Source organism: Lampris incognitus, chromosome 13 (genome assembly GCF_029633865.1).
Source record: "Lampris incognitus isolate fLamInc1 chromosome 13, fLamInc1.hap2, whole genome shotgun sequence".
NCBI classification, from domain to species: Eukaryota; Metazoa; Chordata; class Actinopteri; order Lampriformes; family Lampridae; genus Lampris; species Lampris incognitus.
Genome location: NC_079223.1, coordinates 8009325 through 8023232, shown reverse-complemented (window position 1 = coordinate 8023232; position 13908 = coordinate 8009325). Strand labels below are relative to the sequence as shown.

The following is a 13908-nucleotide window of genomic DNA, read 5'->3' as shown; positions in this document are numbered from 1 at the left end:
CATTCAAATCTGTCTGCAATCTGCTGCAACACTACCCCCCCCCCAACCCACGGACCCGCAGGGTTTCATTCAAAACAAAACAAAATGTGATTCTCAAACTGGCGACTTCCACCTGACGGTCACGTCTGAACGCTTCAAATAATACACGTGACGCTATAACTCGAAATGTCAAAGGAAGAAAAAGCAGAACCTTCAGTTACCGAAGAAGTTTACACACAGAATTTGTGGTCTTACTTTCAGGCCAGTGATGGAGCCTACCAGGGGATGTCTCATATCCAGCGGTGGATACGTCTGCGAGTGAAAGTCTCGTGCGATCGCTGCAGATGTTCTTTCTGCTTCTGGGGACGTTTGCAAAACTCAAGTCAACGCCAGGTTTTGCAAACGCACCCGAGAACAAACGAGATTCAAGAGCGACTGCTCGGTTCTGCGCCGAGGAAACGTGTTTCACCGGCGGCTGAGTTTCAGGGTGCCAACATTCCTCCATGTTGACTTGAAACGAGCTTTTCCCATAAGCCCCAAAGAGCAAGTTTATGTGTAGAGACCGAGTGCAGCACATTCCCGCCTATTTTTAGGGCATTACTCATGCCAGGGGGCCTCTGTAAATGGGTGTAGGTAGACTCCCATCTCACACTTTCATCTGCCTTTGGAGAGCTCATCATCCCCCCTACAGCTCCTATCTGTTAGCGTAGCGGTAAAATCCGGAAAGGCTGTCTAAACTCATCTGAGGGTTGGACGGAAAGTTGGGAAATAAACAGTGATCAGATCCAACGTCATTACATTACGCAACGTTCGTGGACGGAGAAACGACACGAGTCCACAAAAAAGATCCTCGCTGCTGGACCGGCTGCGGAGGTTCTTGGGCGCATCGACGAACAAGCGGTCCGCTGACAAAGATGAAGCGAACACCTGAGCGACAGCTCTCGGCGAAAGCAGCCTCGGATAATCTCATGACCGGCTCCTGCGCACTGCACGTCTCAGAGCCGCTCCATAATCAAAACCATACGGCCAAAATAAAATCCTAATTCTTCAAAATCTGATAATGTCACATCGAATTATGGAACCCAAAAATAGCAGGGGTTCAAAGTGAAGCCATGCCAAGTGGAATGCTAACGGAGAGTCACAGAGCTGAGAACAGTCGACGGCGGCTCACAGTCAGATCTGCTGCCCACCCCCCGTGTACGCTCTGGGGCTACGCGGGGAGGGCAACAAAGGCAACGCGAGCAAGTAACGGCGCACATGGAGCGCTCCTTTAGTGCCGTCGGTATCCGCATTTAGGATCGAGCCCTCGCGGCCTTGGGGACTCTTCGACTTGATCCTGACCGTTTTCCAAACAGCTGTCAGGATACTCGTGGAAGACACCAGGATGCGCGCGGCTGCGCGGCTTGTCAAGGAAAGAATGCTTTGGCGTGCGGCCGTCGGCAGGAGAGTCAGATGTAGGAGAGGGATCGAGGCCGGAAATAGTAGAATAAAGATACAATCTTCCACTCACAGGAACAACTACATATAGAAACTCGCTCGGGCCACATACGGAACATGACAGGCCTCTGGCCGAGAGAAGTAAAGCTATGTGTCCAACGGCGTCCATTCTTATCAGAAATCAGTGCTTCTAGGAAAACATACAATAGGAAAAGTATGCTTATATTGGCCTCCGAAAAAACCCAACTCTTCTCAAAGCCCAATTATATTCAATATGGCTTACGTTGTATGTATAAAAATAAATTTGCTATCTAACACAGCCCTGAGGGTTTTGTTTCCACTAACATCCATGTCACCTCCAACATCCTCTGGAGGATGTCAGCGTCCGTTAACAGCTTCACTGGGACTAACTGAATTCCACAGCAACTGTCCTCGGACACGCCAAATGGTCACCTCAGAAGTCTGTTTCCTGGACCCCCACCCCACCCCATCCCCCCAAACCCCCCCCTCCCCATCACCACCCAACCCACCCATAAAAAATATCACGTCTCCAAAAAATCTGGAGAATATTCTTTTTTTCTTCCACATATGGAAGACTGAAGGGTCTGGTCCCACCGGGATTGGCCGGGCTATGAGACCCAGCACCACTGGATCCTTCCAGACCCGGTCCCTAGACTCTTTTAGCAGGGCGCCGTCGCCCGCCCTCAGTGGTTCTTCTCCATCCAGTCCCAGCTTTCGTCGCTGTCCTTCCTGTTCTTCTCCGCCTCGATGATCTCTCTGTAGCGCCGGCGGAAGAAACCCATCTGTGAAAGACAAGACGAACATCAGTGGTACTCGGGATCGGCGGCGTAACGCTCAACGTTTTCCGGGAGGCACCCTGTCGGATGTCTGTCTGTGGTGCTGACTAGGAAACTCTGAACTAGCGCAATCACTCAAGGCCAGGAAAGGAAGGAAAACGAGTAAAACCTTTCCCTAAAGACAGCTGCCATCTTTTTTCTTTTGGATTCGGCTGACAGCCGTCTGAGATATTCTGTCTGCTACTACTTGTATGTGCAAGGCATCACGGGTGTGAGCCTTGTGAAAACAGTCACATGGAGAGAGCAGCGGATCTGAATGAAAAAAAAAAAATTCTACACTGAGAAATAAGCAAGTGTCAGCAAAAGTGAGACAAGATGTCCTTCGCCCTGCGACTCCATCCATTTAGCCACGTTTCATGATGGCCGTTTATTGATACAGACATCGGCTCTCCTCAGACACTTCCTGAGGACAGCAATACAGGACATGTAACCCTCTTGTAAGAGGGGTTTATTTTGGCAAGGTCCGAGGACATGGGGGAAGGAGGGGGGTGTATGTATCCAAGGACCAAAATTCCAGGATTTAGTTATGGTATTCCCTGTGAAAAGCTAAAGAGTTAACAGAAAAGGAGTCTTGTGCAGACGGGGCCTCTGGCCGTCAGTGCGATTGTCATTTCCTCTGACATCCTGCGTTCATGTGAGTGCCCGGGTGTAAATTACTGCCCCGCCCGTGAGTGGTTCTTTACGTGGTTGTTACAGGCTAGCCTGGAATATACCCCCCCCTCCCCCAGCTGTATAAATGGATACTGCGTGATTGAGCAGAACGTGACGTAGATTCTGACAGTGGTGTGACTTCATGAGATTTGCGTGATGGCTCTTCTTCATCATCACTTCAGCAGCAACGTCGCTCTTTTCTGCCATAAACTATGAATTGAGTTTTATGACCGAAATGCAGGATGGGTGAAGTGAGGGGATGTTTGTGAACGTTGTATATTATATCCTGGAATAATGCCAGATCATTCTAAATTTAAATATCTATATATCTCTATATATATATTTGGTGTATATATACACCTGCACACGTGGATTTACCTTCCAGAGCAGCACTGCTAACAGCAAAAAGATGAGGATTCCCACCAGGAGACTGATGGCGATGATCCAGCCAACGACATAACCCCTCGGCTCCTGACTGTGGAGGGCCTCAAAAAACAGCTGAAACAGAACCACACCACAGGCAGTCAGTCCCTCTAGCACACTACACATGGACACACACACACACACACACATCTATACACATGGACAGACACACACACACACACACACCTACATACATGCACACAGGCATTCAAATCTAATCCAGAACTATGCATGTACGATACAGTCTAGGCCCACGTTGTTTCAGTCCACTTAAAGGTGTCAACAAAATACAATCCCTTTCAATCAATTAAAATTTCACTGCACTGGCTACATCTGATGGTAAAAAACCAGAATCAGAACCAGTACCAGGGCCAGAAGAATGTATGACAGTTAGACAGGGTATGATTGTTGGATAACAGTGGTGCTGTATGTAGTAATCCTCTAATGCTTTCTGCTGGACTTCATTTCTAAACAGATTTAAAACTTTATCAGTAGGCTTTTTTGGGGGGGGGATCCCCTCCTTTTTTTCCTCAATTATACCTGGCCAATTACCCCACTCTCCTGCTCCACCCCCTCTGCTGATCCGGGGAGGGCTGCAGACTACCACATGCCTCCTCCCATACATGTGGAGTCAGACGGATCACGCTATTCCCCCCAGTCCCCCCCCCCCCGAACAGAGGCCCCGTCCGACCAGAGGAGGCGTTAGTGCAGCGACCAGGACACATACCCACATCCGGCTTCCCACCCACAGACACGGCCATATGTATCTACAGGGACGCTCGACCAAGCTGGAGGTAACACGGGGATTCAAACCGGCGATCTCCGTGTTGGTAGGCAGCAGAATAGACCACCTCGCCACCCGGACGCTTGGTACGCTTTTTCTTTTGAAAAGTAAAAAGTAACTTTTGTGTGTGTGTTACGAGCCTCACTGAGATGTTGTTCTGGAAAATCCTGTGAACACCAGAATCAGGTCTCGAGGCGAGCGACTGATTCACCATCAGAATCCACAGTCAGATCAAGTCAGGCAGCGCCCCCGGTAGTTACTGACACATGTAAACTACATAACATGAAGGGATTCACACCACTCTTTACACGTCATGAGTCTGTGACTGCAGAAATTCCTCAAAATGAAAACACGTTTCGTCATGAAGGGCTGATATTTCTTTATTATCACTGCAGCAACCTGTGCTACCGGGAATACCACGTTTACTGAAGCTGTATTTGGATAGTTTTATCATTCCTTTATGTGACATAATAGTACTTAGCACACTTAAAAAATCCAAAACACCGTGTTCCACAGCGTTTGCTCCACAGTTCAGACGTTTCAAGATGGACAAGAATGAATAAATGCAAAATTAGGCCAATCTGATTTTACATTACACCCACCCACTTCTGCAGAATTATCTGGAGTTTATTTTCCTGCAGCTCTGCAGTGACACCGATTGTGTAAACATCACATCCAGTCTGGGGGGGGGGGGGGCTGCAGCGCCACCAGCGAGCCTGATTCCCCCATAAATAAACGTTATCTAGACGCTTTCCCATGACACGGCTGAACACTGACCTGCACCAACAATCTGTCACCGTGCCACCGACACAGCCTTCAGCTGATTCAACCCACCAGACACACATATACATGCTATACACACACACACACAACCACACACACACACACACACACACACACACACATATATATATGTATATGTCACCGTGCCACCGACACAGCCCTCAGCCGACTTAACCTAGCATATATACATATACACACACACACACACACACACACACACACACACACACACATATATATTATATATGTCACCATGTCACCAACCCAGCCCTCTGCTGACTTAACCCACCACACACACAAATACATGTATATATACATATACACACACACATACACACACACACACACAAACACACACACACACACACACACACACACACACACACACACACACATATATATATATATATGTGTGTGTATATATCTTTTTTTTCGGAAACCATCAATGGTGTTGATAAAAGTGCTCAACAAATGAGGAGTGAAATATATATATAAAATATGTGTGTGTGTGTGTGTGTAGAAAGAGAGCAAGAGAGAGAGCGAGAGGGGAGAGAGAGACAGAGAGTGAGGGGGAGGGAGGGGGAGAGACGGAGAGGAAGAGGGGGAAGGGAGAGAGAGAAATTTGAGAGAGCAAGGGGGGAGGAAGAGAGACAGAGAGGGAGAGTGAGGGAAGGAAAGAAACAGAGAGGGGGGGAGAGAGAGCAAGAGGGGGGAGGGAGAGAAAGAGAAAGCGAGGGGGGAGAGACAGAGCGAGTGAGGGGGAGGGAGGGAGAGAGAGAGCGAGCAAGAGGGAGGGGGAAGAGAGAGAGAGAGTTTATCTACGTGGAGAATGTCATAAAATGTAAATACTTTGTTTACTGGACTTGAGCGAGTAGCATATAAGCACTTTTTAAAGAATACGTCAACTTGTATTCAGATCAGTGAGAGAGTGAATGGGGTACTTGAAAGAGTTACTTTGAAGAGGTTTGCAACTATAATTTACACCAATTTACAGCTTACAACATGTGCTTTGTTCTTTAAATTAGGGCACAAAGAAGTAAAAGCTCAGAGGTTGTTTTTCTCAGATCAAATTTATTGAATTTGAAACATTTCCTTAATTTGTCCCCAGTTTGAAGCCTGAAAGAAAGAACAAATGCTGCCTTGTGAACAACGTCCACACCGATTTTCAACTAGTGGATGGGGGGGGGGGGGGGCTTTTCCCATCCTTTTTATTTCACCTAAACCCTACAGCTTATTGAAGGGACACCCTTTCATATTTGTGTCTTTTGCAAAAAAAACCAAACAAACAACACTGTCATCCCTGCAGCCCACCCTGCAGCCCACCCTGACGGAGGGACACACTAACATCGCCTAAGAGATGAAGCTGTGCTACAGCTAGGCATCGTGTTCCACAGATGTTAATTCTTCTTTCGGCTTGTTCCCTGTTTCTCAGGGGTCGCCACAGCGGACTGTACTGTTTCCGCCGGTACCCTGCGAGGACACGGCACCAATGGCGGCCGTTGTTAACCCGGGCCTCAGCCAATCCCGTATGGCACCTCGACTGACCCGGTATGGTCTTGTCAATTCGCATACTGATTTGGCGAAATGTTACGCCGGATGCCTTCCTGACACAAACACTCCCCCCTATGGACGGGGGCGCAGGTTAAGCGCTGGACGCCAGCCCAGTATTCATGGACTTGCGCCCAGGCCCGTCGCTATTTTTCCTCAGATCTGGAACTCTCTTTTCCAGAGACTTTACTGATGATCTTTAATTGTAAAATATTCCAACCCCCAATGACTTGCATGAAACATCCCCTTCCAAATACCACGCAAGTGTAACCCAAACAATGCCCCACGTCACATGGAGCTGAACGGTTTCACTGTGCAACACCTCGCATGCTTCAAATGCAGTGTGGCATGAAACACCAACTGCAACCTAGAGGAAACCAAATGAGGGACTGTAGATAAATCTCTAGAAATACTTCCCCACATTTACACCTCCCCCTCCACCCGAAGAATCCAGCCATTGTTACGGATGCCAGGCCACTTACGTTAACAGTATAGATGAAAGCTCTGCTGATCTCTGCTCTCCGACTCCAGCTGAGCTCCCGCCGCGCTAATTCATTAATGCTCTCGGCTAATAGAGTTTTAAAGTCCACTCGGCTCGGTCCTGTCTTGCTCCGGTTGTAAATCACTTACTTAAAACTATCGCCAGTGGGTTTATGGGGGCTTGTTTACGTGACATGAGTGATAAACTGCGCTCGAGGTGCTGCTATACTGCAAGCCGGTGGGCTCGCTGCGAGGCACACAAGCAGGGACCACAAATTATATTTCCTCAATGTGTGCCTTCAGTCGGCCGGGGCCCTGAGGGACAGGTTCACTGCCTTCACAAAAAAAGCAACGGGGCGCAACTGCTGAAACCGGCACGCTCACCAAGTGCTGAGAGAGCAGCGGGGAATTGAAATCTCCGTGGTAGATCGAAATGTTCTGAGCTCTCCTGGAGTCTGTGGGTCAAGATGCGGAGCAGAGGCTGTGGCCTGGTCAGGAACCCAATCAGTTGAGAGATTCCTGTATGGGATGGGGGGGGGGCACCGGCTCCTCAGCGTAATCGTCACCTGCAGCCTGGTGCTCCATTCAATCAGTCAGCGTTCCGGGCCAACTTGCCTCAGAGGAGAGCCTGTCCTTGAGCGCAGCTGAGGACCCCCACACCCACCCCCACCCCCCACCCGCGCTCAAAAACAGCCATCCGAACTGACACCATTTACATTCAAAGTTCCCAGCTGTTCCCTGGGCTTTATGTCCTTCTGAAAGCATCAAACTGGAGCACTTCAACAGGCCCAGAAGAATGCCTAACAAGCAGACCGAGATGAAACGCGTCTTTCACTCCTGCTCTACATCTAACGAAACACACGCTGTGCCAAGGTTAGAGAGCTGGACTACGCAAAAGAACGCAAGGTCAATGCAAAATTAAAAAAAGAAAAAGTACAACACAATCAACGTCAGTATATGCTTGAGAGACCTGGATTCCTGAGATGTACTCACAGAAATGTCCTCCGGCAGGCCATCTGGCACCTCCATGGCTCTGTTATCTACTTGCACGTTGCCCCTTGTCACAAACTGGATCACAGATGAACTATCCTGCGGGCAGATATTTGAACGATGCATGTGGGGTTTTTTTACTTCTGAGGCCCATGATGGCCCGTAAGCTACTCAAGCGATCAGAGCTATGGAAACGGATCTTACCCTTTTCAGGATTTCTGTGTTGAGCAGCAGTTTTATATCTATACTCAAAGCCTCCTCTTTCAACTGTGGGCCCAGACTGCAGGAAATTGTCAGACATGCTCTTCCTGGCCGGTCACAGTCCTGTTAGCGAAGTCAGAAAGAGAGAGGGACAGAGGAAGAGCAACAAAAAAAGAAAGGAAAAGAGAGAGAGACATACGATAAATGGATGTTGCACCAAGTAGAAAAGCAAACATCGAAGACAGTGACTGCCAGTGACCTCTGAGACACAAGAGGAGGGCTGTAATTCTATTTACCAAGACTCTACGTCCAGATTTGGTGAAGAAGGCAAATATGGTGTGGAAGATGCTCTCTCTGTCCTGGGGGATGGTGCAAGGTGTCGGGTTCCTGTGAGGAGTGCAGTTCCCTCTGCCATCGGCCACCTGGAGCAGGACAGCGGCGGAGTAAAGTTAGCAATGATGGATCTGACTTCCGCAGTCATTTCAAAACTCATATGAGAGCAACCACCTTTTTTTTAACTATTATATTTTCTTTCAAACTGAAATGGGTTCATAGCCAGGGCAGAGATGAACAGGATGCTGCATGTGAGTGATGGGGGAAGTCATAGTTTAGTCTCTGTAATGCCGCCATGTATACATATACTGTACAATAGAAATGAAGAGTGCAGGAATCTCTGGGAGTGTACGAAGAACAGATTGTGAAGGGCCTACTGTCACCTAAACTGGCCCGGCTCCATCATTGTTCTGTGTCCACAGGAAACTCCCCCTCCCCATTACGAGCCCAGTAGTCTCCTACCCAAAACAGGTTTCCCATATGCAGTGATTTAGAGGTGGCTGCTTTACTACCATGCCCCCGCGGGGGAACACTTCACCCCTTTCCTCTCTCTGGCGACCCGTTCTCCAGTCAGACCTCAGGTTCTTAAGGTGGAAATACTCTGCAGCCCTTCTCATTGCCCGTCATCCCCTTCGCTCCTTGTCTCTGGCAGACCAGAACTTTTATGGCCCGGCTTTTCGGCTTGCTGAGCTTTGTCACTCCTATAGCGATGGTATTAACAGACTGCACTAGTCTCACCCTGGTGAATCAGCCCCCCCCCCACCGCGTGCACAAGAGCAGTATTTTCAAAGCAAATAAGGGTTGAAGGAATTTTGTGCGGCAGAATTTGAACATACGGAGCTACAATGAGGACCTTGTATGTCATGTCTGTAGCAATGGGGGGGTCTGATATGAAAACGTAAGAGTATCTCACTATAAAATATGTATATATGTGTAACTGTCCACTGTGCCAGAAGCAGCAGTCAGTTTCGACAGTATTTGTGAGGTGGGGTTCTGGGTTGGCGATGGCATGGAGCAGTAGCCAGCTCCACAGGTGTCCCGTTCCCCTGCTCCGTGCAAGCCGTCTGATCCCCTGAAAGTAATTCCAGATGGCTCTACGAGGGTGGGATACAGTCAGCCCAGTCCACCCATTCACGGTAAACACAATTAACAGGTTGAGCCCCCACCCCATGATCCACCTATACGAAAGGATAAGTCGAAGGGTTAAGTCAATATTTCGCCCCAGTGGGGGTGTCTCATTTCTTTATCTAAATGCAAAATGTTGTGAAACAAAATGGTTGGCTAGCTTTAGTGGCTATATCAACACTTGCCCTTGGATTTTTGTTGGTCCGCTGGTGCCTCATACTGCGCTAATAGCCCTGTGCTACAAGACCAAACCCGGAGATAGGTCAAGTGCCATTTTACCAGCTGAAATAAAAGTGTGTGAGCATGTGGATGCAGTCAAGTGAGACCTGCAGACATATAGGTTGGATAAATTCACCAAAAAAAAAAAGTGGAGGATTTGCAGACGGATTCACCAATAAGTAAAAATGTTGGGGATATGGACTAATAATAAGGTATGGTAATGTTTCTTGCCATCAGCCAAGCCTCTAGCTTGTGATGACAGCGTTTGACAGGCTTGCCTGTCCTTGATGCCATAGAATACTCTATAATTTATGATGATGGCATTTTGACTCTATTGTGGTTTGGTGTTGTTGAATTGGCCAGTTTAGTGACAGCATATGTTATTAATGGTGACAGGCATGGGCGCAAATCCATGAATACTGGGATGGCATCCAGCGCTTTACCTGTGCCCCCGTCACCAGGGTTAGTGGTTGTGTCAGGAAGGGCATCCGACATAACATTTTGCCAAATCATTGTGCAGATTGACAAGACCATACTGGATCAGTCAAGGCCCGGGTTAACGGCTGCCATCGGTGCTGTGCCCTCACAGGGTACTGATGGAGACTATTAAATCCGCTTTGGCGACCCCTGGGAAACAGGGAACAAGCCGAAAAGAAGAAGAAGAAGATGGACTAATAATGTGGTCAGACTGCTGTTGGCGTTTACCTGTGTGTCAATGATGTGGAACATATCTGCTCCGTTTCCAGCCAGCCGGTTGGGGATCCTGATGTCCACCTTTGAGCCAGGCAGCCTGCTGGGCCCGTTGTTTATCGCCTGGATGCACAACACACACAGACAGGGAAGAAGGGAGAGAAAGAGGGAAAACAAGACAGAAAAATAGAAGAGAGAAAGGGATAAAAAGATTACGGGTGTGAAAACAGGTGAGAGTGTGCAAATACACATATAGCCAACATAGCGGTCTATTCCACTGCCTACCAACATGGGGATCGCTGGTTCGAATCCCTGTGTTACCTCCGGCTCGGTCGGGCATCCCTGTCTGCGGGTGGGGAGCCGGATGTGGGTATGTGTCCTGGTCTCTGCGCTAGCACCTCCTCTGGTTGGTCGGGGTGCCTGTTCGGGGGGGAGGGGGAACTAGGGGGGAATAGCGTGATCCTCCCACATGCCACATCCCCCCTGGCGAAACTCCTCACTGTCAGGTGAAAAGAAGTGGCTGGCGACGCCACATGTATCGTGGGTAGTCTGCAGCCCTCCCCGGATTGGCAGAGGGGGTGCAGCAGCGACTGGGACGGCTCGGAAGAATGGGGTAATTGGCCAAGTACAATTCAGGAGAAGAAGGGGGAAAAATGCACAAAAAAAGAGTGTGCATCCATCCATCCATTATCCAAACTGCTTATCCTGCTCTCAGGGTCACGGGGATGCTGCAGCCTATCCCAGCAGTCATGGGCGGCAGGCAAGGAGACACCCTGGACCGGCCGCCAGGCCATCACAGGGCAAATAAATAAATAAAGAGAGCGCAAATACTTTTTAATACTTTTATTCTCTTGCAAGCAATATGAGAACACAAGGCCATTCGTCTTGCCTTGTATATTACAGCCATGCATGCTCACAGAAGTATTTCAGAAATGTTTTTCATGAATGACTCAAGTGTATATTATCTGTTTATTGTTGGTGGCTCCCTCATACAGGTCAACAAAACGCCCCAGTTTAGCCAGACCACGGCCCCATCTGAGATTTTAAAAATGTGAGCATCTGGGGAAACTGTTGGGATGGGCCTGCAGTGATTTGATACCACTCACGTCACTAATTCCAGCGACAATGCCAGCATCCACAGCGAGAGAGGTCCTACGAGGAGGTGGAGGACTCTTCTCCCTTCTCTTCCCCCTCCTTCTCCCCCCTGAAGCTGCTGGCCAAGAGCCACAGCAAGATGGGGGGGGGGGGGCTTATCTGCTACCACTCAGCTCCAAGCAGCTGGGGCAGAAGCACTGGCGGAGGAGAGGGTGGGGGATGCGGTGTTGTTTGAAGTTGTGATATGAGGCCGACAAGCCACAAAAACCACATCCTGGGCTGCACAAGTCATCGCCAACATTGTGTAGGACTCTAAAGAAAAAGACAACGTGTTGCTAGGTAGCGCTTACCAAACATATCGAACCACTATCAAAGATTCTAGAAAGTCCAAGGGAAACTTTGTAAAAAAAACAAATTAGATCTACTGAAAAATATAAAAATACATAATTTTGGTCTGTCTCTCGATATCTGTATCCCCTCTCTCTCTCTTTCAATACGTCTCTGCAGCACTTAGCGGATATTCACTGCTGTATGTACAGATTGTACAGATTGTACTGAAATGTCAAGATAAGCACCAGGGTGGATGTCTCTGACCTGGATGTGTTCAAGCACATCAGTATTCAGTGAAAACAAGTTGTTGAAGTGTTGTGTAGACCTTTATGCTAATATTCTTCACCCCTCTCTTTGCGTAATCTCACAGAGGGGGTCATTCGTTCCGTGTTTTGTATGAAGTCTATATTGTCCATGCACTGACATATAATGGGGGAGGGGGATCTTTTAGGGGTCCAATATCGGATCATGGCCATCTCACAATTGGTCAAAGGTGTTTTTTTTCTCCCCAATTGTATCCGGCCAATGACCCCACTCTTCCGAGCCGTCGCGGTTGCTGCTCCACCCCGTCTGCCGATCCGGGGAGGGCTGCAGACTCCGATACATGTGGAGTCGGCAGCCGCTTCTTTTTACCTGACAGTGAGAAGTTTCGCCAGGGGGATGTAGTGCATGGGAGGATCACGCTATTCCCCCCAGTCCCCCCTCCCCCCTGAACCAGTGCCCCGGCCGACCAGAGGAGGCGCTAGTGCAGCAACCAGGACACATACCCACATCCAGCTTCCCACCCGCACACACAGCCAATTGTGTCTGTAGGGATGCCCGACCAAGCCGGAGGTAACACGGGGATTCGAACCGGTGATCCCCGTGCTAATAGGCAACGGAATAGACCGCCACGCTACCCGGATGCCCCGGTCAAAAGTATTTTAAGAAAATCTTTGTTACTTATATTCAAGTCAGTGCTCAGATACTGAAGACTCAGTATTGGGTATGCTCTGTGGTAGGTGTACCTGGAAAGTGAGATTGAGAGGCTGAAAGTTGCATTCCATGCCGTCCAGCTGGACGAAGCGTGAGGCTTCAATGGAGTTCCCATACACAAAGGAGTTGGGAGTCACCACACTGTAGACAGAAAACACAGCAAACCACTTGTAAGACACATGCTGCAGACCCAGTTGGATTGGCTGCATCTACGCTTCAGAAGGAATCTTTCTACTTGTTGGACATGATACGCAGTGAGCAGATTTCAAACAGCCTGACCAGAGCACTGCTCAAAGCGCTGTGTGAGGAATGTTCTTTGTGGGGCTGTGACATGAGTCTGATCTGTGCAGCCCTGGTCTAAAGCCGCCCTCCAGTTTACTGGAGAGCAGACATCGCGGTGTTATCAGATGTCGGAGCTCATCTGGCGGAGCTGGGCTGTTTTACATCGCTCCCCCTCGTCTCTGAACTAATGCTATGATAAAGTGTCGGAGATAAGGCTTTTTAAGCTGATGTGTTCCAAACTACCAACGTCCCCTCCACCCCCCCATGGCGAAAAGCAGCTGGGATACAGCAATCCATGTCTTTTAATAGAACACACACAAACACACACTTCTAAACTGCAAGCAAGTTCATGTGATCGTGCCCCAAAGCAGGAGCTCCTGTCTGTCTTGTTGAAGGCCTCACCCAGTGATGGTTGTATCCACCTCATGGATCAGAGGGATGGAGAGATCCAGAAAGTTGTCCGCCAGTTGGTGTTCAGGATTGGCGCTGTAACCAGGGGACAGATGGCGTCATTCATATCATTTTGTGAGACAGTTTGAGAGATTTCTGCGGTGTGCTCCCTAGCTGGCAAACCCCACACAAAGACATTATATTTACATATATATATATATATATATATATATTTTTGTGGATTTTCCCCCGTTTTTCTCCCCAATTATACTTGTCCTAGAATCCCACTCTTCTGAGCCATCCCGGTCGCTGCTCCACCCCCTCTGCCGATCCGGG

General features: G+C 48.8%; 1 protein-coding gene across 2 annotated transcripts in view; it reads right to left on the bottom strand.

Moving 5' to 3' along the window:
• Window positions 1–1956: 1956 nt before the first annotated feature.
• The window catches only part of itga9 (integrin, alpha 9), a 65639-nt gene continuing 53687 nt past the window's right edge, over window positions 1957–13908 (bottom strand). Inside the window, exons 21-28 of one of the 2 annotated variants that reach the window (XM_056291782.1) lie at window positions 13585–13668; window positions 12933–13041; window positions 10516–10623; window positions 8430–8555; window positions 8137–8256; window positions 7936–8031; window positions 3303–3422; window positions 1957–2219 (exon numbers count right to left, since the gene is read on the bottom strand). In XM_056291782.1, coding sequence (XP_056147757.1) covers window positions 2121–2219; window positions 3303–3422; window positions 7936–8031; window positions 8137–8256; window positions 8430–8555; window positions 10516–10623; window positions 12933–13041; window positions 13585–13668 — 862 coding nt within the window. In that variant the 3' untranslated portion in view covers window positions 1957–2120. Of the gene's footprint in view, window positions 2220–3302; window positions 3423–7935; window positions 8032–8136; window positions 8257–8429; window positions 8556–10515; window positions 10624–11594; window positions 11908–12932; window positions 13042–13584; window positions 13669–13908 lie in introns of those variants that run through there. The other variant, XM_056291783.1, reaches the window with a different exon arrangement.